The sequence below is a fragment of the Haliotis rufescens genome, unplaced genomic scaffold (assembly GCF_023055435.1).
Source record: "Haliotis rufescens isolate VD_foot unplaced genomic scaffold, xgHalRufe1.0.p SCAF_8, whole genome shotgun sequence".
Classification (NCBI taxonomy): Eukaryota; Metazoa; Mollusca; class Gastropoda; order Lepetellida; family Haliotidae; genus Haliotis; species Haliotis rufescens.
Genome location: NW_025964372.1, coordinates 2,809,248 through 2,833,559, shown reverse-complemented (window position 1 = coordinate 2,833,559; position 24,312 = coordinate 2,809,248). Strand labels below are relative to the sequence as shown.

The window sequence follows — 24,312 nt, the reverse complement described above, 5'->3', positions numbered from 1 at the left end:
AATCAAATTCACCAAGTGCAGCAGTATGTGGTTTTTTTTATAAAAGAAACATAAAGTTCCATCGAGGAATGCATATTTTGAAAACATTAAATCAAATTCACCAATTTCGCATTGTTCTTGAGAAATGTTCTCGAAATATTCAACTTGATGACTGCTGTTGAACAGTGAGTGAGTTAACGGGGTATTTCGCCCCTTTCAGCAATACTCCAGCAATATAATGGTTGTCACACAATTCGAATTTCGAACCAGTGTCTTCAGCGCGACGAGCATGTAAACAGTAGCTACACCACCCCACCTTATTGTTGATCGGCCATTCACAGGATTAGCCAGAATGACAAATGTGATTTATTTAGATCTATTTTGAAAGGCCATTTTGCTAAAAGTCGAAGGCTGCTTTGGGCGAGGAGGAGAACAAAGCTATCTATGATATGTACGATCAGAAAGGACCAATTGACAAATTCACCAATTAGAAGTAAGATTGTCAGTCAATGTAACAACGCCAAGTTCATTATAAAATCATAATATTAACATACTGAAAATGATGTAAAATGATCGATCATGATGTGTGCAGGATCTGAAAGTGGAAGTCAAACGCCGGCCCTCAGTTCAAGCCAAGCACTTCTACCGCTTCTACCATCTGGACCCCAAATAATATTGACAAATCCTGTCGTTAATCTTGGTGGTTTCAACCAAAGACCACAAGCAACTGCTGCACCTGCCATTACTCCCGCTCCGACAACTACAACTCCTGCTCCAACAACTACAACCCCCGCTCCGACTACTACAACCCCCGCTCCAACAACTACAACCCCCGCTCCGACAACTACAACCCCCGCTCCGACTACTACAACCCCCGCTCCGACTACTTCAACCCCCACTCCGACTACTACAACCCCCGCTCCGACTACTACAATCCCCGCTCCGACTACTACAACCCCCGCTCCGACAACTACAATCCCCACACCAACAACTACAACCCCCACTCCGACTACTACAACCCCCACTCCGACCACTACAACCCCCACTCCGACTACTACAACCCCCGCTCCGACTACTACAACCCCCACTTCGAGTACTACAACCCCCACTCCGACTACTACAACCCCCACTCCGACTACTACAACCCCCGCTCCGACTACTACAACCCCCACTCCGACTACTACAACCCCCACTCCAACAACTACAACTCCTGCTCCAACAACTACAACCCCCACTCCGACAACTACAACCCCCGCTCCGACTTCTACAACCCCCACTCCGACAACTACAATCCCCGCTCCAACCACCACAACTGCTACAACTACAACACCTGCTCCGACCACCACCACTACTACATCTACAACTCCTGCTCCAACCACCACTACCACCACTACTACTACAACTACAACTCCTGCTCCAACCACTACTACTACTACATCTACAACTCCTGCTCCGACCACCACTACCACCACTACTACTACAACTACAACTCCTGCTCCGACCACCACTACCACCACTACTACTACATCTACAACTCCTGCTCCGACGACAACCACTACTACAACATCTACAACTCCTGCTCCGACAACCACCACCACCACTACAACTACATCTACAGCTGCGTCCAAAATCGACTCATCAGAAGTCAGGCGTAAGTACAATTTCAATTGAAATATTATATCATGAACGCAAAGTGGCGTCCTCCAAGTATTCATAATTAAAACAATCGAGGAAATATGTTTTTTAATTAGCGACGGACATTCTAGAAATAGGGTGGCTTGTTCGGAGGCCTGAGTTCACGTTTCTGACAAAAACAGCACGAAGGCGTCTCTTACAACCAGTAACCAGCACCACAATTGAAACTAAAACCAAATTGTCATCGAAGATGAGTGTCTTACAGAAGCATATTAACATGTGCAGTACTCGCTCATCAGTCAACCAACGTTCTCGGTCACCTTGAAAGGTCGTTGTTCAAAATTGTGTGAAATGAATTCCCAAACAGGACAAATGAGACTTGGATTTTCACATAGTGAGTGATGAGTGAGTTGGGTTTAACGCCGCTTTTAACAGTATTCGAGTTATATCGCGGCGTGTCAGCTTAATGTGGGAGGAAAGCCTAAAGTGATGCAGGTCTCAGACGTTTACCACTTCGGTGAAACCCACGAGCACGGGTATGGTGCTGACAAACCTAGAAACATAATCGGGGCGAACCGGGATTCGAACCCACAATCATAGGTTTCTGGCGTGCCCAAGGGACGCAACTCTGCACAGCGAATCGCGGCGCCTTAGACGACTGGGCCTCCCACATTAAGCTGACACGCCGTGGTATAACTGGAATACTGTTAAAACTGGAATACTGGCGTTAAACCCAACTCACTCACTCACTCACTCTTTTATTTTGTATTGGTAATTCATTCTATTTGTGAACTCTATGTGTACGTTCTAAGTGTTCTTTTACAACTAGTTCGCGTGAGTCTACCAATGAGTTTTTGAGTGAAGACACAGTGAAGACTCTTATGCCGAATGTAGCTGTACCACTATCGACGTCTACGCTGATCTACACCAGAACTTGTAGATCATCACTAATCACGCTCGATAAGCCATTTGACAGATTCGTCATAGGCAACCTGGTACCCTCCTCTCGGGATCATCGTATGCAGATTAGGGCCAGGCGCTTCAAATATCATAGTGATCATTTTCCTCCTGCACTGGGCACGTCACACATTCTTCACAGAACTCTGGAACCCCCCTTCTATCTACCATATAGTTCACTGGGGATTGTCAGTGTGAAGCTTGAACCTCATTTCTGGCTAACGTGGTTTTCTCGACTGGAAGCATCGCCGACCGGAATAAGGTCAACTGAATTTATGGGAGTCCTTGCAGTGTCTTTGTGCCACTTGATTTCATGCCTACTTGCACCTATTGTTGCAACCACTTGACCAGACGTCTGTCTCTGTACATTTATATGACCGAGTCACTTACTTCAGTCCAATGCCAACAAGTGCAGTAAAGAGCCATCTTGGTTTAAGTGTGAGTTTGGTTTAACGCCGCTTTTAACAGTATTCCAGTTATATCGCGGCGTGTCAGCTTAATATGGGAGGAAAGCCCGAAGTAATGCAGGTCTCAGACGTTTACCACTTCGGTGAAACCCACGAGCACGGGTATGGTGCTGACAAACCTAGAAACATAATCAGGGCGAACCGGGATTCGAACCCACAATCATAGGTTTCTGGCGTGCCCAAGGGACGCAACTCTGCACAGCGAATCGCGGCGCCTTAGACGACTGGGCCACCCACATTAAGCTGACACGCCGTGATATAACTGGAATACTGTTAAAACTGGAATACTGGCGTTAAACCCAACTCACTCACTCACTCACTCTTTTATTTTGTATTGGTAATTCATTCTATTTGTGAACTCTATGTGTACGTTCTAAGTGTTCTTTTACAACTAGTTCGCGTGAGTCTACCAATGAGTTTTTGAGTGAAGACACAGTGAAGACTCTTATGCCGAATGTAGCTGTACCACCATCGACGTCTACGCTGATCTACACCAGAACTTGTAGATCATCACTAATCACGCTCGATAAGCCATTTGACAGATTCGTCATAGGCAACCGGGTACCCTCCTCTCGGGATCATCGTATGCAGATTAGGGCCAGGCGCTTCAAATATCATAGTGATCATTTTCCTCCTGCACTGGGCACGTCACACATTCTTCACAGAACTCTGGAACCCCCCTTCTATCTACCATATAGTTCACTGGGGATTGTCAGTGTGAAGCTTGAACCTCATTTCTGGCTAACGTGGTTTTCTCGACTGGAAGCATCGCCGACCGGAATAAGGTCAACTGAATTTATGGGAGTCCTTGCAGTGTCTTTGTGCCACTTGATTTCATGCCTACTTGCACCTATTGTTGCAACCACTTGACCAGACGTCTTTCTCTGTACATTTATATGACCGAGTCACTTACTTCAGTCCAATGCCAACAAGTGCAGTAAAGAGCCATCTTGGTTTAAGTGTGAGTTTGGTTTAACGCCGCTTTTAACAGTATTCCAGTTATATCGCGGCGTGTCAGCTTAATGTGGGAGGAAAGCCCTAAGTGATGCAGGTCTCAGACGTTTACCACTTCGGTGAAACCCACGAGCACGGGTATGGTGCTGACAAACCTAGAAACATAATCAGGGCGAACCGGGATTCGAACCCACAATCATTGGTTTCTGGCGTGCCCAAGGGACGCAACTCTGCACAGCGAATCGCGGCGCCTTATACGACTGGGCCACCCGTTCCCCCCTTGGTTTAAGAACGAGAGTGCTTATACTGTCGGGGGATGGAAACGATTATCTTCCTCCATAGGGTACGATCTTTCTAACCAAGGAATTATATATATATATATATATATATATATATATATATATATATATATATATTCAGTCGTATCTACTTTATATCGAGTTTCCGTCCAACTTTGATGATTACACGTGGAGTAACGTGACACCTCGGTTCGTCGTCACCTCGATATAAGAACAGGAGTGTATATACGACAACCAGAGGATGGACATGGCCATCTTACTTCGCACGGCGCGATCTTTGAGACCAAAGTTTCACAGATATTCAGCTTTATCTTCTGGATACAGCTTCGACTTTTAACTAAACCGTTACGTTGAAGCCTCAGCGATCGGTTGAGGAGCCGGTTTATTTCGTCTACATGGGATTTGGCATTGGTTCGCTGAGGAACACACTTTTCCACGTATCGTCATGACATGACACGATCAGAGACCTCACTGATGTTGACTTTTCAACTTTACAGTCTAACATCTGCTACCCGCTCTTCAACAGCCCACGCCAGCCCAGGATGTGACTGGCTGAGGTCGACTAGGACCTGGGGCTGTCTGGTGCTCTGCCCTCTCATCTCAGGAGTCATTTCAGCTGGTGGACGGTGGAGTCAAACGTCCTAGAATGTGTCTCTGCAACAGAGTTATCCCCGACGTCCTACCTGTTCGTAGAGGCCTCCTCAGGTTGAGGTGCGCATCTAGAGGCTCAGACGACCTCGGGGATGTGGTCCGGCGTTCAGTGCATTGGCACATCAACAAAACTTGGAGTTGAAGGCGCTCAGGTGATATCACACTGGAAGAGCACCTCCATTGCTCACTGTGTACAGGTACACATCACGGTGGTCTGGTGACTTCACAGCTCTTTCGGAATCGAAGCTTCTTCCCGATATTTCCATCTGGTGTGCCAGCGCCACGTCATCCCAACATTGCTCTCGTTTTTTTGTAACCCGATCCCAGACCCACAGGCTTGTATGGTGGATTCATTCACAGTCCCGTAGCATGGCAAAGAGCGTATTTTTGTCCGTCTGCAGTACTCTTTCCCAGGGTTCTTCAAAAGATCACCCCCGTGGGGACACTTTAAAATAGATTGTATCCTCAGCACCCCATTACTGGTCGTGAGAGACGACCGAATTGGCCAACCCATTTGATGTGCGTTCAGCCCCTGTGTCAGTGGAGGATTGGATTCTGGTGGTTGAATGCACTGGAGCCAGAAACAGGTGTTCCTTTCGACCCTTTCTTCACCTGGACGGGTGGAAGAATGGTCCCGGTTCTATCAGTTGGCTGGTCATGTCATGCCCTGGCATGGTTACCACGTTATAATCGAATATTTGTATTATGGACTAAGATGACTATTACTCATAATAAATGCATGGCTTTAGATTCAGGAAGGTAGTGCCTCATGGACCAATCTGGCATAACTGAACTCCAGGTTCTGTTTGTCTTGAGAAAAGTGTCAAAGTGCCGAACCACAATGACTATTATTCTGTTTGACATACATAGCTGGGTCGTTCTTGTTGGAGTATAGCATCCCTGTAGCTGTGGTGTCTGTAGTCCGATTCCACTACAACTCAGTTCTTGTTGATCACTTTTTTCTATCATGGCTACCCAACAATACGCTGGTTCTCGTACGAAAAATAAGAGAAGACATGTAGACACAGATAATATTTGTTATAGTAGTTGTAATAGCCTGTTGTAGTACGTGTAACACTGAACATTGTTTTTATTTTATGGTCTTTGCCTGTACCGCCGCCGTATTCTCTTCGACAATCTGATCTTCAGGCACTGTATGATCAGCTCCTTTAACCATGTGTCATCATGAGAGATTTCATAGCCCACTTGGGGTAGCACTGACACCAAAAACATTTGGAAATTACTTGTGGATTTCTTTTGCTTTTTTAATGATGGTTCTCACACGTATCTACATCCTGCAACTGGGACTTACTCTTGTCTGGACTTGTCAGTTGTAGATTATATTTTACTAATTGAATTTGCATGGTCAGTCCATGATGACCACAGTGGAAGCGACCATTTTCCTACCATGTTAAAATATGTTACATCATCTGATCCTCCATCATGACGATGGCCATGCCCATGCTCGTGGGTTTCACCGAAGTGGTCAACGTCTGAGACCTGCATCACTTCGGGCTTTCCTTCCACATTAAGCTGACACGCTGTGATATAACTGGATTACTGTTAAAAGCAGCGTTAAACCCACTCACTCACTCACTCACTCACTCACTCACTCACTCATCACGAAAGCAGCACTCATGAAATCTGTGACACCACTTCTTCTTCCATACAGTGACTGTAAGCCTGTTATCAGAGATGTTATGCAAAAGAAGTACGACACCCATGTAGGTATAAATATATTACATGAAATAAAACAAACTATTAGCTACACCTACTTTGGTTGTCAGTCCAGATTTGAAGAGGTCATAATACGACGATGACGTATTGACCATAGCATGTATACACATGAACATATATTGAAAGGTGGAGATCCTCCATTCTGTATCCCTCGTGATGAACGAATCACGGTCAAGTATGTCCTGCTTGACAGTTTTGATTTTGCCGTCGAGGGGGATAAATATTTCAAGGCATCAAGTATCAAGGATATTATTTATAGCTCCCATACACTGATTACAAGCCACTGATTACATCCTATATCCGAGATCTGATGCAAAAGAAATGGGACACCCAAGACGATATAAATAAATTACATAACATATAACCAACTATTGGCTAAACCTACTTGGGCTGTGAATCCAGATTTGAAGAGGCAATAATACGACGATGGTTTCTCCTGTAGCTTCTTCTACAGCTTCGTCTTTGTGTCCAAAAACAGTAGTAAATGCATAGAGGGGTAATGCAGGATTTAGATTTACTAGATTTATAGATTTTCAAAGATAAGATTTCGACAGTTGTATACTACGTGAATTGCGTTTTCTTCTTTTTTAAAGTTTTAAATCAAATAGTATTTTTCTTAAATAAAACCACGTGGATATATTTCTGAGTGCTAGAGAAGTGCCAGTGTGGTTCATATTTTGGGTATATAAATCGCTAACCTATTTATATTTTCAATTCAAAATCAAACGTACCTTAAAATCAACTGAGAGGTATAGTTTCTTTTGTCTCTCATTTTGTTTCTGTCATATTGTCGAACATTCATAGACATTAATTTCACTTTTTGTGAACTTCAGCTTCATTTGACCTATCAATGTTTTAATCAAACATGCCCAAGGTATCTCTGTGATACACTGTCCAGTCATCATCGCGCAAGATCATTGAGATCTGTTAATCTAGATCTCCTGATCTGTTAATCTCGATCTCCGCAGAACACCGAAGTGTCCCTTAAATGTTTTCGGCTACTGTTCCTTGGTAATTATTTGTGATTTTATTCTCTGGGTGTATTTCAAAATTTCAGCACTGGACTGCATGGCTGGCTTCATCTATAAATCTGACGCAAATCTGTGCTTCAAAGTCTTTACTGGCACCGCCCTTAACTTTAATTACGCAGAGTACATGTGTAATTACTATACTGGTGGAGCAGGTGGACTTGCTTCTCTGTCAACGACCAAAAAGTTTCACACTGTTCAAAAATATCTCGAAGACGGTAAGTAATGAATAATTAATTGACACACTCACGATATACACAGCCTGCAACCATAGTATTTTATGACCGAGAGAGGGAGGCAGAGAGAGAGAGAGAGAGAGAGAGAGAGAGAGAGAGAGAGAGAGAGAGAGAGAGGGGGGGGGGGAGGAGGAGAGGGGGTATGGGGGATTTGGTTATCGCCTCTTGTAGAAGAGTTTCTGAAACAAGGCCTCGGTGGTATCGCGAGCACTGAGGTAGGTGTTACATTTGAACATCTTTGCCAAATTGACTGTAGAAAATTATAAAACATACACAGTGGAAACACTGTGTAAGGGCAAGTTCACACGGAAATGAACCTATTTTTCTTGTACTTTTTCCACATTAAAAGTGTTAACCTAGTAGTGTCATGGACAAAAATATAAAAATGACACAATAAATAAACATATTTTTTGCATTAAAACGATTTATATTTTTCACATTTACCTAGTGTTCTATTTCCATAACAAAAACACCATGGCTTATGCCCCTTGCAATATGACGTCAATGGTGCCAATTGGTAAACATAATGACGTCATCATGTTTTGTTAGAGCCGCTTCACGTGGTGTAGATACAGGTGTGTGATTCTAGCGTCTCAGATGCCAGCCAGCATAGTGTTATGCTGAGTCACCACTACGCCGGAGTGTGTCGTAGGCCATGCTGTTTTACCGCAAACTGGTACTTGATATCTTTTGCGTTGAGAATAGACAGGGACCCAGTTGAATTGGCACCACTTACGTCACAATCTAAGGGGGATAACTTAGGCGTGTTTAGCTCGAAAAACGAAGGCCTCATAACGGCATATCATTTTCACACTATTGTGAGGTTCCATCTTTCACTGTGAAAAAAGTGAGTTTATATTTTCAAACACAGATACTAACTAATTCTAAAATTGCGTTTTGTTTAGAAAAAGAAAAAAATTGATTTTTGCGTGTACGCTTCCCCTTTAATGTACATTTTGTCCAAATTGATTACAGAACGCAGAGATGGAACGTATTTCTGGGTTGGATCAGAACAGTGGCAAGATACCGATTACAACTACAGGTACTCCTACACATTCTACTATTACTATTTCCGCTACTACTTCCACTTTTACGACTACAACTACTGGGCTGACGACCACAAGGTTGACTACCATCTGTGGGCTCAGGGTGAACCCAACGGAGATTCTCAGAAATGCAACGCAATCGCCCGCAACAAACACCTGCAGCTCATGGACAGCTCATGCAGTAATAAATTTGACTTCATCTGTGACATTCCTGTATTGGAACCCGACAGACGTAAGTATAACCTTTGTTTATTGCAATATACATTAACATACAAAATATGGCTTTATCTGGTCTATAACTGTACTTATAAAGTTTGTTTATGGTGTTACGTGTCGATTCCCAAATTGAAACAATATGTTAATCCAGAAATGTTTACGTATACGTACACGAAGTTGGTGTGAAATTAACAAACAAACAACAAGTGGTATACAATCAACAAATGGATTACAAAATACATTAAGTTTACAAATCAATACAAATTACTGCACAGCAATTACAATGGCAGTAAACAATAGAGTGGTAGTACAATATTCAATGGCAATAAATAATATGATGGCAGTGGTCAATATGAAAAGCAAAAATACAGTGGTGATCGCAAAAGTCAGTGATAATAATGTATATTATACTGCGTCAAGCTTCCGAGATGGGCAAGGCTGGGAATCAGGAAGGATGACTTATCCTCACTTGAAATCTGGTACCAAAGCGATGAACAACCGTGTGACGAAATGTGTGATAGACCAACTGTGCGAGAGATGAGCCTTATAGATAGTCCAACTCGCTTCCATAACGCCACAGCATATTCCATACCAGGCCATGTCATGCCGGAAGTTTACACAACACTGACCACCCGATCCCGTTAGTCGCCTTTTACGACAAGAATAGTCATCTTTTACGGCAAACACGGGTTGCTGAAGATCTATTCTAACCCGAAATCTTCACGGGTCGGCACCAAAGACATTATTAATTTCAGGTTCATTGAAACAAGTTATGGCCACTGTATTCTGGAATGCAATGGGTGTGAACCTTGTTGATTAACTCATTTGCTTCATCGCCTGAGAGATTCTATCAAAGAAAAGCGGCGAGGAATGCTGACTGATGGAGTTCTACTACTTCATGACAATGCCTCTCCTCCATACTCGCGAGACCTGGCACCAAGTGATTGCCACCTGTTTCCTAAACAGAAATAATTATTTCGTGAAAATCGCTCTGACTACGACGATCTCATAGCTCGATATGAGAAGTGTGTTGAAAAGCAGGGGGGTTATGTTGAAAAATAGAAATGAAACCACTTTCACAATTGTTGGGTTTGTTTGTGAGGCTCAGAACGTTTTGACCAACTCTCCTATATACCAGAATACATGTATGGTCGTAGTTCAATGTGACACATAGAAAAGAGTTGTGAATACTGCATCCTGTCAAATCATCTCTTTCAGGAATTCCACGTGGTGACGAGATTCTAATTTAATTATATGAAGATGACGTATAACAATTGGACCATGAAATGTTTTAATGAAAAGTAATGACAGCACTAAATTTGCAACAAGAGGGTTGACATTCCCAACGTCAACACACATTCATCATCAAGATCAAACATGAAACTTTCGAATGGCCATACCCTTTTCAGATAGTCTACTCGCAAAGAATGGGTATGACAGAAATGCACTTTAAATATATAATTTAGCAGAGTTGCATGCACACTTACATTTCGTTACGTTATGGACACATATGTTTGCTGATACTCCAAGCAGAGTTCCCTTGAGTTTTTAGCCCAAGTCATCTAACCACTATTTTATGGAGCTGTCCAAACTATTTGAAGACCCTGGTAGATTAGCAAAGTGACTGAAAAGGTACAGATCCTAAAGGAGTATAGAGAGTGAATTCATAATAACAACAACTATATCAATATCGGAGTTTCTAAAAGCTCTAACAATCATAAATTCTCATACTCCTCTGATATATTTCTTGTTCATCCACAAATGTTTCTCATTTGCATCAGCTATCATATGTATTATATATCCTTCTAGTACTTAAGTATTAGGGTTTTCAACTAACAATTAGTATTATTTTTGTATTCTTTTTCAGCATGGATATGTGACAGTGATTACATATATCACCGTGATTCCAACATTTGTTTCAAACTCGTTCACGTTGAAACAGAGCCAAGGCGCGCTGAAGACAAATGTAGGAATGATGGATACGGTACTGGTCGCTTGGCCGTTCTGAATACGATGGACAAATTCAATGATGTGACGAATCATCTGAAAGATAGTAAGTGATTATATAAATGCTACATTAGGGTCTTGAGTATTTCGCTCAGTCTGACGATACAACAACATCATGTATCATATCAATAATACTATCACACACTGTCTCACATCATCTTTACATTAGCTATACTATCACATCCTCTCTCACATCATCTATACATCAGCTATACAACAACACCGTGTCTCACATTAGCTATACTATCACACCCTCTCTCACATCATCTATACATCAGCTATACAACAACACCGTGTCTCACATCAACAATACTATCACAACATCTCTCACATCATCTATACATCAGCTATACAACAACACCGTGTCTCACATCAACAATACTATCACACCCTCTCTCACATCATCTATACATCAGCTATACAACAACACCGTGTCTCACATTAGCTATACTATCACACCCTCTCTCACATCATCTATACATCAGCTATACAACAACACCGTGTCTCACATCAACAATACCATCACGTCCTCTCTCACATCATCTATACATCAGCTATACAACAACACCGTGTCTCACATTAGCTATACTATCACACCCTCTCTCACATCATCTATACATTAGCTATACAACAACACCGTGTCTCACATTAGCTATACTATCACGTCCTCTCTCACATCATCTATACATCAGCTATACAACAACACCGTGTCTCACATTAGCTATACTATCACACCCTCTCTCACATCATCTATACATCAGCGACCGCCTCCGTGGTCTTGTGGTAGAGCGTCCGCCCGGAGAGCGGAAGGTCCAGGGTTCGATCCCGGGCCGCGTCATACAAAAAGACGTTAAAAGATTGTACTTGTTGTTAACCTGTCTGGCGCTCGGCATTAAGGGGCTAAAACAAGGACTGGTCGGCTCGGAGTCAGTATACTGTGTCTGAGTGGGGTATTCATGTTAAACTGCGTCATGGTATCTCAGTGAGCTAGCGCTATAAATCGGCATCAGTCCGGACTAGTACAAGCAGCCACACACACACATACACGTGCATGCACGTCGCTATATAAGTGCAATAATCTTGGACGCGACGTTAAACCCCATTTCACCTCACCTCACCTATACATCCGCTATACAACAACACCGTGTCTCACATCAACAATACTATCACGTCCTCTCTCACATCATCTATACATCAGCTATACAACAACACCGTGTCTCACATCAACAATACTATCACGTCCTCTCTCACATCATCTATACATCAGCTATACAACAACACCGTGTCTCACATTAGCTATACTATCACACCCTCTCTCACATCATCTATACATCAGCTATGCAACAACACCGTGTCTCACATCAACAATACCATCACACCCTCTCTCACATCATCTATACATCAGCTATACAACAACACCGTGTCTCACATTAGCTATACTATCACACCCTCTCTCACATCATCTATACATCAGCTATGCAACAACACCGTGTCTCACATCAACAATACCATCACACCCTCTCTCACATCATCTATACATCAGCTATACAACAACACCGTGTCTCACATTAGCTATACTATCACACCCTCTCTCACATCATCTATACATCAGCTATGCAACAACACCGTGTCTCACATCAACAATACCATCACACCCTCTCTCACATCATCTATACATCAGCTATACAACAACACCGTGTCTCACATTAGCTATACTATCACACTCTCTCTCACATCATCTATACATCAGCTATACAACAACACCGTGTCTCACATCAACAATACCATCACACCCTCTCTCACATCATCTATACATCAGCTATACAACAACACCGTGTCTCACATCAACAATACCATCACACCCTCTCTCACATCATCTATACATCAGCTATACAACAACACCGTGTCTCACATTAGCTATACTATCACACCCTCTCTCACATCATCTATACATCAGCTATACAACAACACCGTGTCTCACATTAGCTATACTATCACACCCTCTCTCACATCATCTATACATCAGCTATACAACAACACCGTGTCTCACATTAGCTATACTATCACACCCTCTCTCACATCATCTATACATTAGCTATACAACAACACCGTGTCTCACATCAGCTATAGAACCATACTTTGTTTCACATCCAATAATAAACCAATGTTATAAGTCAATAATAAAAGAAATCTCACACCAGATCTATGTGAAGATTCATGTTCACACAGCTAATTAATTAAAATCCTTGATTTAAAACTATTTCAGTGGATACCTTTTCTTTATATCGTCCTTTCATTCGTGTTGGTCTTTTCATATTTATGGATATTTTATGTTCCACAGCATATCAATGTATCGTTGGTCAAATTTCGAAAAGCACGCGCGCACACGCACACACGCACGCACGCACACACATACACACACGCGAACGCACACACACATTCACACACACGAACGCACACACATATGCACACGTAAAAACACACGCGCTCGCACGCATACACACGCACCAACCCATTTACCCGCGCAGGCGCACGCGCGCATGCAAACAGCACACATATGCACACACGCGCGCGCACACACACTAATACACACACGTTTTCAAATGTGTCAGTAATGTTGAGAAAGTAGGATTTTAAAAGGGTTCACTTTCTTGTTACAGTTGGCGAATGGTATCCGTACATCGTTGGAGCCTCACAGATTTCCATGTGGTACGAGATAAATAGATGGCATGACGGGACGCCTATTGACGCTGCAGTGTGGGCACCTGAGGAGCCGAACAACATATACGAAGAATGTGCCGATCTCAGAAGAAATTTTGGCTACAAGTTGAACGACATCTCTTGCTACGATGACGCATATTATTACATATGCGATATTCCTATATAGGTTATCACTGGATCACCAGTATCGACTGTGAAACTCTCGACTCTCTTGCAACCGTAGGGTATTTTTTTGCAAAGACTGTGGAAACAAAAGGAATTCTATGATGCGATGCTTTTTTAAAATAAATATCTGTCTGAGACTTATCGACACAACAATAATCATTATAACCTCCCAAAGATGATCATCATAATCCGACGATGCTTCTGTGTAAAGAAACGTGTGTTAAGGTGTTTTTTTCTATGAGACACTATTGATATAAAGATGCTATGCTGCTGTTCAAATAAAGATTACTTGATAACAAAACGTTTTGCATGCTTAATGAATTGTTTGTCATTAAAACACAAGAGAAAAAGAAATACTAAGATAATTATACAATTCTAAGCAACGTATTATCTGAAATTTTACACCATATTCATACAGTAACTTTCATGCAACATAACTGTCAAACAATATACACATGGAAAGAAATGAACAATCATCACATAAACTAATCATCGTTTTTTGTTTACAAAGTGATAAAATCATACATAAATATCTAAATTATTTATACAGTAAAGTACGGTTATAACGAACTCAAAGGGACTACTAGTTTTAGTTCGTTATAACCGTAGTTCGTTATAAGTACATATACAGCATGACTACAGCAAGTAGTCGGGACCAAAAAGTAAGTTCGTTATATCCGTCAGTTCGTTATAAGCGTGTTCGTTATAACCGTAGTTTACTGTAGTTATTGACTACCCTTTCAGTTGTTCCCCCTGATTTGTTGTATTGGTTGTTTTGTTGTTTTACGCCGCACTCAGCAATATTCCAGCTATATGACGCCGGTCTGTAAATAATCGAGTCTGGACCAGACAATCCAGTGATAAATATAATGAGCATCTTTCCACGCAATTGGGATCGATGACATGCATCAACCAAGTCAGCGAGCCTGACCACCCGATCCCGTTAGTCGCCTTTTACGACAAGCATAGTCGCCTTTTACGGTAAGCATGGGTTGCTGAAGACCTATTCTACCCCGGAATCTTCACGGGTAGATTTGTTGTATTAAGGGGACGGTGGATTAGCCCAGTGGTTCAAGAGTTCATTCGTCACGCTGAAGACCCCGGTTCGGTTCCCTGCAAGGGTTCATATTGCTTAAAGCGGCGTAAAACATACTCACTCACTCACTCACTTCTTTTATCACTAGCAAAAGGGTATCGTGCGAATATCTCAATGAGTGAGTGCGTTGGGTTTATCGCTGCTTTTAACAGTATTACAGTTATATCACCTCGTGTCAGCTTAATGTGGGAGGAAAACCCAAAGTGATGCAGGTCTCAGAAGTTTACCACTTCGGTGAAACCCACGAGCACGGATATGGTGCTGACAAACCTAGAAACATAATCGGGGCGAACCGGGATTAGATCCCGAAATCACGAAAAGTCTGCATTCTGATTGGCTATTGTCGGCATCTTGTTAGTCATTCCATTGGTCGGTCAAAATTCGCGAAAGGTCGGTCTGACATGACCCGTATTGGGATGTCCTCAGATTATTTGTTTAGCGGTAGCGAGAGCTAATATCTGATTTTAATGAGATTGCCCAATAGCACCTCAGCGGTGTATCCAACAAACGTCAGACAGTATCAGGTATCATTGACGTGTTGTTCTGTGACTTAAATACCACAAATACCTCCTCTCAAACTACTAAATGACAGCCCTCTTAAATCTGGAGTTGACTCGTGACGTTGTTCGAAGATGTAATTTGCTGGCCGGCAAGTTTTACGTCTGACTGATTTTCTCATAAAACATCGTAAGCTGCATGTACTTTGTTAGTGGGATCCTTTCAAAAGAAACTGTAATTGTTGGCTATTGTTTTAGCTTTTGTTGTGTGAAGAGGCAGTGACAATTAAAGGCTATACCCGAAATTACTTTGTAAAACACTCAGCTAACGTGACCGCCTCCCACTCAGACACAGTATACTGAATCCGAGCCGACCAGTCCTTGTTTTAGTCCCTTAATGCCGAGCGCCAGACAGGGTAACAACAAGTACCATCTTTTAACGTCTTTTGGTATGACGCGGTCTGGGATCGAACCCCGGACCTTCCGCTCTCTGAGCGGACGCTCTACCACTAGACTACGGAGGCGGTTTACAGCAGAATGAATTAACGCTGACATAAATATCAGCGACAAAACGCTTTTCATATTCATGAGAAATCGTTGATGCAAGCAGTCACTTGTATCATTTCGACGGTTTCGCGAGCATGTGTTTATTAATCACTATCATATCGTGATGATACCAGGTCTTCGAAGAAATGTGAGTGTATCCTGCCTATACGGTGGCACCCGTTACAAACACATGCAAAAGCAAGTCAATTCACCAGAAGAAAAACCCTGGAACATGTGGTACAAGACAGGGAATTGCATCGGACATCATTATTGTTACTGATGGGGCACATTTGGAAATGTCCTCTACATGTCTACCATAGAATGATTTAAAAGCTTGATAGAGGCTTGCAATGATGTAATCTTGATCAAACAACTCCTCTTGAAAATCTTGGTAGAAAGAGCATGCAGGATCGCAACTCAAAAGTTGTGAGCTACAAGAATATTATTTAACATAAAGGGAAACTTGACCATGGGAAAGTTGAAGTCATGCTCTAGTCATACAGTCTTGTGGAGAATTGTGTTTCACTCTGAAACTTTATGCCCAGATCAAAATATGAAACCGATGAGATATTCTCACTGGTCTCCTATTTCTAGTTAAGGCGGGTAAATCAGTGAACGGAAATTGGCTATTTGATGGTTATTGAACATGGATTGATGAGATTGAAAAGGTGGATGATGATGATCATCATCAACAGTTCTTATTACAAGGGTGAGATATCAAGCGTTCTTATTACAAGAGTGTGATATTGAGCGTTCTTATTACAAGGGTTAGATATTAACCGTTCTTAATACAAGGGTTAGCTATTAAGCGTGCTGATTGCAAGTGTGAGACTTTAAGCGTTCTGATTACAAGTGTGTGATATGAAGTGGCTGATTGTGAGTGTGAGATTTTATGCGTTCTTATTACAAGGATGAGATATTAAGCGTGCTTATTACAAGGGTGAGATATTAAGCGTTATTATTAAAAGGGTGAGATATCGAGCGTTCTTATTACAAGGGTGAGATATTAAGCGTGCTTATTACAAGGGTGAGATATTAAGCGTTATTATTAAAAGGGTGAAATATCGAGCGTTCTTATTACAAGGGTAAGATATTACGAGTGCTGATTGCAAGTGTGAGACTTTAAGCGTTCTTATTACAAGGTTGAGATATTAAGCGTGCTTATTACAAGGGTGAGATATTAAGCGTGCTGATTGCAAGTGTGAGACATTAAGCGTTCTTTCTACGAGGGTGAGATATTAAGCGTGCTGATTGCAAGTGTGAGACATTAAGCGTTCTTTCTACGAGGGTGAGATAGTAAGCATGTTGATTGGAAGTGTGAGACTTTAAGCGTTCTAATTATAAGGATGAGATTAAGCGTGCTGATTGCGAGTGTGAGACTTTAAGCATTCTTATTACAAGGGTGAGATATAAAGCGTTCTTATTAAAAGGGTGAGATATCAAGCGTTCTTATTACAAGGGTGAGATATTAAGCGTGCTGATTGCGAGTGTGAGACATTAAACGTTCTTACTACAAGGGTGAGATATTAAACATGCTGATTGCCAGTGTGAGATTTTAAGCGTTCTTATTACAAGGGTGAGATATTAAGCGTTCTGATGGCGATTGTGAGACATTAAGCGTTCTTATTACAAGGGTGAGATATTAAGCGTTCCGATGGCGATTGTGAGACATTAAGCGTTCTGACTACAAGGGTGAGATATTGATTGTGCTGATTGGAAGTGTGAAATTTTAAGCGTTCATATAACAAGGGTGAGATATTAAGCGTTCTGATTGCGAATGTGAGATATTGAGCGTTCTGACTACAAGGGTGAGATATTGATTGTGCTGATTGGAAGTGTGAAATTTTAAGCGTTCATATAACAAGGGTGAGATATTTAGCGTTCTTATTAAAAGGGTGGGATATCAAGCGTTCTTATTACAAGGGTGAGATATGAAGCATGCTGATTGTGAGTGTGAGACATTAAGCGTTCTTTCTTCGAGGGTGAGATATTGAGCATGTTGCTTGCAAGTTTGAGACTTTAAGCGTTCTTATTATAAGGGTGAGATACTAAGCGTTCTTATTACAAGGGTGAGATATTAAGTGTGCTGATTGCAAGGGTGAGACTTCAAGTGTTCTTTTTACAAGGTGAGACATTATGCGTGCTGATTTTAAATGTTCTTATGACGCTGATTTAGAATGTGAAATTTGATCGGCATCATGTTCTATTTCATTCCTTCAGGATTTGGTAAGATTTTAACAGGGTTGACATATTGATCTTATATTAATTACAAACAATGCAAGTGTCAAGTCTTGTTCATATAGTTGTATAACAAGCACAAACTGAAGGGTCCCTTTTCATGGAGATTGTGGTTTGTTTTAGTTAATGGTCGAGTTAAGGAAGCACACGTAAAATATACAATTTAATGCTTGTGTTAAGTGTGTGAAGCGCACATAGAATTAACAACAGAAGGCAAAAAAACGGTAAGGATTAAATTTTATTAAAGCGGGATTGACAGTAATAAACCTTTTCACTTCCTCACTCATTTTCCTTGTTGAAAATCAAGAAATCCATAGACGATTGTTTGGATGTGCATTTCTTTGTTTGTTCACTTCGTTAGTCATAGCGGGATGTTCGTGAACGGCCATACAGTTTAGTGAGTGAGTGAGTATGGTTTTATGCCGCTTTTAACAATATTGCAGCAATATGACGGCGGGGGTCACCAGAAATGGGCTTCACACATTGTACCCATGTCGGGAATCGAACCCGGGTCTTCGGCGTGACGAGCGAACGCTTTAACGACTAGGCTACCCGACCGCCCCCATACAGTTTAACCTTCTGACTTTCCCCAATATATTCTATAACGATGGGGGCGGCCGGGTAGCCTAGTGGTTAAAGCGTTCGCTCGTCACGCCGAAGACCCGGGTTCGATTCCCGACATGGGTACAATGTGTGAAGCCCATTTCTGGTGTCCCCCGCCGTGATATTGCTGCAATATTGCTAAAAGCGGCGTAAAACCATACTCACTCACTTACTAAAACGATGAGTTCCAGATTAAATTGTCTAAATTATCAGAAAAAAAACATTTCTGTATTTATTGGTGCTAGGGAATTCCCTGAGGTTTCCCTGTGACTGTGGAAGTAGTCCGTCAGTGTTTACATCATTTCAAGAATAAAATCTCGTGGAAACGTATGAACGTCAAAATGTGTTCATTGTATGCTTATGAACGTCAGTTTCGCGGTCATGTGAACTGCCTCTCGGCCAGTTGTATATCCGAATATAGCGTAAGCTTCGCATTCAAAATTAATTATAATTCTCTGAAAAAGAAGAACTATGCTATAAATATTAGCTTCTTCACTGAGATCATCAAATCGGCTGCTTCAATTAAATGAGGTTTATTGTGATTTGATAACCTCTGACTGACCGATCAGAGCAATCTCGGCTCTAACCACACTTGCATAAAATGAGTGAGTGAGTATTATTTTACGCCTTTTTTAGCAATATTATAGCAATATCACGGTGGGGGACACCAGAAATGGGCTTTACACATTGTACCCATGTCGGGAATCGAACCCGGGTCTTCGGCGTGACGAGCGAACGCTTTAACCACTAGGCAACCCAACCGCCCGGCAACAGTATGAAGAACACCATAAGACACATTAGGATTGCAGGGAAAATAAACAGGATTCGTTCTTGTTGCAAATCAAGGCACCAATTAAGCTGTCATAAGCTGCGTGTTGCTTTGTGCCAAGTATATGCACAATTAACGAAAATGAGTCGTATCTATAAATATATATAAAGACTAGGCTATGTATGTAAAAGCTAGGTATTTGCAAAAATCAAATATGTGATTACGTAATGTCGTCAGCCCAGTTTATCGATCTGTTTATTTGCCTGCTTTAAAGCGACGTAAATTCTCACAAGATATGATGAACCTTTGGCGTTTCTAGTTAGGAATCGGAAGCCTTAACATCCAGCGTACTGAAACGCCATGTCCAGTTCTTCCTCAGCTTTTCGAAGGGGGCACGGGTGGCCCAGTCGTCTATGGCGCCGCGATTTGCTGTGCAGAGTTGCGCCCCTTGAGCACGCCAGAAACCTATGATTGTGGGTTTGAATCCCGGTTCGCCCCGATTATGTTTCTAGGTTTGTCAGCACAATGTCCGTGCTTCTGGGTTTCACCGACGTGGTAAACGTCTGAGACCTGCATCACTTCGGGTTTTCCTCCCATATTAAGCTGACACGCCGTGATGTAACGGGAATACTGTTAAAAGCGGCGTTAAACCCAACTCACTAACTCACTTATGAAGCTTTTCGATCATCTTCAAGGATCTCTCTTCCTTTCTAACTGTGGCAAAAAAAGGAGCTTTATCCCTTAAGTTGACACATGTCGGAATAGATAGCTGAGGCATTCAGCCCAAGCATTTTTGGAGATACTTCATGACAACGCACAAGCCAGTTTTGTCAATTTCCATCAACAGAAAATAACTATTCACTTTGATGCCTGAAATATACTGCATGGACGTGTATTTGGTTTAAATCAGCCAAAAAGCATGTTTTGTTTGTTCGTTTGTTGTTTAACGTAGCACTCAACAATATTCAGGATATATGATGGCACCCTCCCATACTAAACTCGCTAAAATTGTTGTTCTGTGTTATCAGCACCCTCCCATACTAAACTCGCCACAGTTATTGTCCTAGGTTATCAGCACCCTCCCATACTAAACTCGCCACAGTTATTGTCCTAGGTTATCAGCACCCTCCCATACTAAACTCGCCACAGTTATTGTCCTAGGTTATCAGCACCCTCCCATACTAAACTCGCCAAAATTATTGTCCTGTGTTATCAGCACACACACACACACACACACACACACACACACACACACACCCCACACACCCCACACCACACCACACCACACCACACCACACCACACCCCACCCCACCACGCCCCCACCCCACACCCCATACACCCCCACACACCCACACACCCCACAGGTTATCATAACCCTCCCAAACTTAACTCGCTCCAATTATTGCACCCTCCCATACTAAACTCGCCACAATTATTGCCCTAGGTTATCAGCACCCTCCCAAACTAAACTCGCCACAATTATTGCCCTCGGTTATCAGCACCCTCCCAAACTAAACTCGCCACAATTAGTGCACCCTCCCATTCTAAACTCGCCACAATTATTGCACCCTCCCATACTTAACTCGCCACAATTGTTGCACCCTCCCATACTAAACTCGCTATAATTATTGCATCCTCCCATTCTAAACTCGCCACAATTATCGCCCTAGGTTATCAGAACCCTCCCATACTAAACTCGCCACAATTATTGCCCTAGGTTATCAGCATCCTCCCAAACTAAACTCGCCGCAATTATTGCCGTAGGTTATCAGCACCCTGCCATACTAAACTCGCTCTAATTGTTGCACCCTCCTATTATAAACTCGCCACAATTATTGCACCATCCAATACTAAACTTGCTACAATTTTTGCACCCTCCCATACTAAACTCGCCACAATTATTGCACCCTCCCATATTAAACTCGCCACAATTTGTGCACCCTCCCATACTAAACTCGCTACAATTATTGCCGTAGGTTATCTGAACCCTCCCATATTAAACTCGCCACAACTTTTTGCACCCTCCCATACTAAACTCGCCACAATTATTGCCCTAGGTTATCAGCACCCTCCTAAACTAAACTCGCCACAATTATTGCACCCTCCCATACTAAACTCGCTATAATTGTTGCACCCTCCCATACTAAACTCGCCAAAATTATTGCACCCTCCCATTCTAAACTCGCCACAATTATTGCACCTTCCCATATTAAACTCGCCACAATTATTGCACCCTCCCATACTAAACTCGCCACAATTATTGCCGTAGGTTATCAGCACCCTCCTATACTAAACTCGCTACAATTATTGCCGTAGTTTATCTGCACCCTCCCATACTAAACTCGCCACAATTATTGCACCCTCCCATTCTAAACTCGACACAATTATTGCACCCTCCCATATTAAACTCGACACAATTATTGCACCCTCCCAGAATAAACTCGCCACAATTATTGCCCTAGGTTATCAGCACCCTCCCATACTAAACTCGCTACAATTATTGCCGTAGGTTATCTGCCTTCTCCCATATTAAACTCGCCACAATTTTTCCACCCTCCCATACTAAACTCGCCACAATTATTGCCCTAGGTTATCAGCACCCTCCCAAACTAAACTCGCCACAATTATTGCCCTAGGTTGTCAGAACCCTCCGATACTAGACTCGCCACAATTATTGCCGTAGGTTATCTGCACCCTCCCATATTAAACTCGCCACAATTTTTCCACCCTCCCATACTAAACTCGCCACAATTATTGCCCTAGGTTATTAGCACCTTCCCAAACTAAACTCGCCACAATTATTGCACCCTCCCATACTAAACTCGCTATAATTGTTGCACCCTCCTGTTAAAAACTCGCCACAATCATTGCACCCTCCCATACTAAACTCGCCACAATTAGTGCACCCTCCTATACTAAACTCGCTACAATTATTGCGCCCTCTCATTCTAAACTCGACACAATTATTGCACCCTCCCATATTATACTCGCCACAATTTCTGCACCCTCCCATGCTAAACTCGCTACAATTATTGCACCCTCCCATTCTAAACTCGCCACAATTATTGCCGTAGGTTATCAGCACCCTCCCATACTAAACTCGCCACAATTAGTGCACCCTCCCATACTAAACTCGCCACGATTATTGCACCCTCCCATTCTAAACTCGCCACAATTATTGCACCCTCCCATATTAAACTCGACACAATTTTTGCACCCTCCCATACTAAACTCGCCACAATTATTGCCCTAGGTTATCAGCACCCTCCCATACTAAACTCGCTACAATTATTGCCGTAGGTTATCAGCACCCTCCCATATTAAACTCGCCACAACTGTTGCACCCTCCAATACTAAACTCGCCACAATTATTGCCCTAGGTTATCAGAACCCTCCCATACTAGACTCGCCACAATTATTGCCCTAGGTTATCAGCAACCTCCCAAACTAAACTCGCCACAATTATTGCCCTAGGTTATCAGCACCCTCCCAAACTAAACTCGCCACAATTATTGCCCTAGGTTATTAGCACCTTCCCAAACTAAACTCGCCACAATTATTGCACCCACCCATACTAAACTCGCTATAATTGTTGCACCTTCCTGTTAAAAAGTCGCCACAATTAATGCACCCTCCCATACTAAACTCGCCACAATTAGTGCACCCTCCCATACTAGACTCGCTACAATTATTGCGCCCTCCCATTCTAAACTCGACACAATTATTGCACCCTCCCTTATTATACTTGCCACAACTTTTGCACCCTCCGATGTTAAACTCGCTACAATTTTTGCACCCTCCCATTCTAAACTCGCCACAATTATTGCCGTAGGTTATCAGCACCCTCCCATACTAAACTCGCTACATTTTTTGCACCCTCCCATACTAAACTCGCCACAATTAGTGCACCCTCCCATACTAAACTCGCCACAATTATTGCACCCTCCCATACTAAACTCGCCACGATTATTGCACCCTCCCATACTAAACACGCCACAATTATTGCCCTAGGTTATCAGAACCCTACCATACTAAACACGTCACAATTATTGCCCTAGGTTATCAGCAACCTCCCAAACTAAACTCGCCACAATTATTGCCCTAGGTTATCAGCACCCTCCCAAACTAAACTCGCCACAATTATTGCACCCTCCCATACTAAACTCGCCACGATTATTGCGCCCTCCCATTCTATACTCGCCACAATTATTGCACCCTCCCATACTAAACTCGCCACGATTATTGCACCCTCCCATACTAAACACGCCACAATTATTGCCCTAGGTTATCAGAACCCTCCCAAACTAAACTCGCCACAATTATTGCCCTAGGTTATCAGCACCCTCCCAAACTAAACTCGCCACAATTATTGCACCCTCCCATACTAAACTCGCTATAATTGTTGCACCCTCCTATTAAAAACTCGCCACAATTATTGCACCCTCCCATACTAAACTCGCCACA

At 42.4% G+C, this 24,312-nt stretch overlaps 1 protein-coding gene across 1 annotated transcript; it reads left to right on the top strand.

Moving 5' to 3' along the window:
• Nucleotides 1-1,421: 1,421 nt before the first annotated feature.
• LOC124144675 (macrophage mannose receptor 1-like) lies at nt 1,422-14,402 on the top strand. The gene is made up of 5 exons (XM_048389448.1): nt 1,422-1,630; nt 7,737-7,925; nt 8,919-9,221; nt 11,073-11,258; nt 13,873-14,402. The coding sequence occupies exons 2-5, from the start codon at nt 7,748-7,750 to the stop codon at nt 14,097-14,099; spliced, it is 894 nt and encodes a 297-aa protein (XP_048245405.1). The 5' UTR covers nt 1,422-1,630; nt 7,737-7,747; the 3' UTR covers nt 14,100-14,402.
• Nucleotides 14,403-24,312: the final 9,910 nt, after the last annotated feature.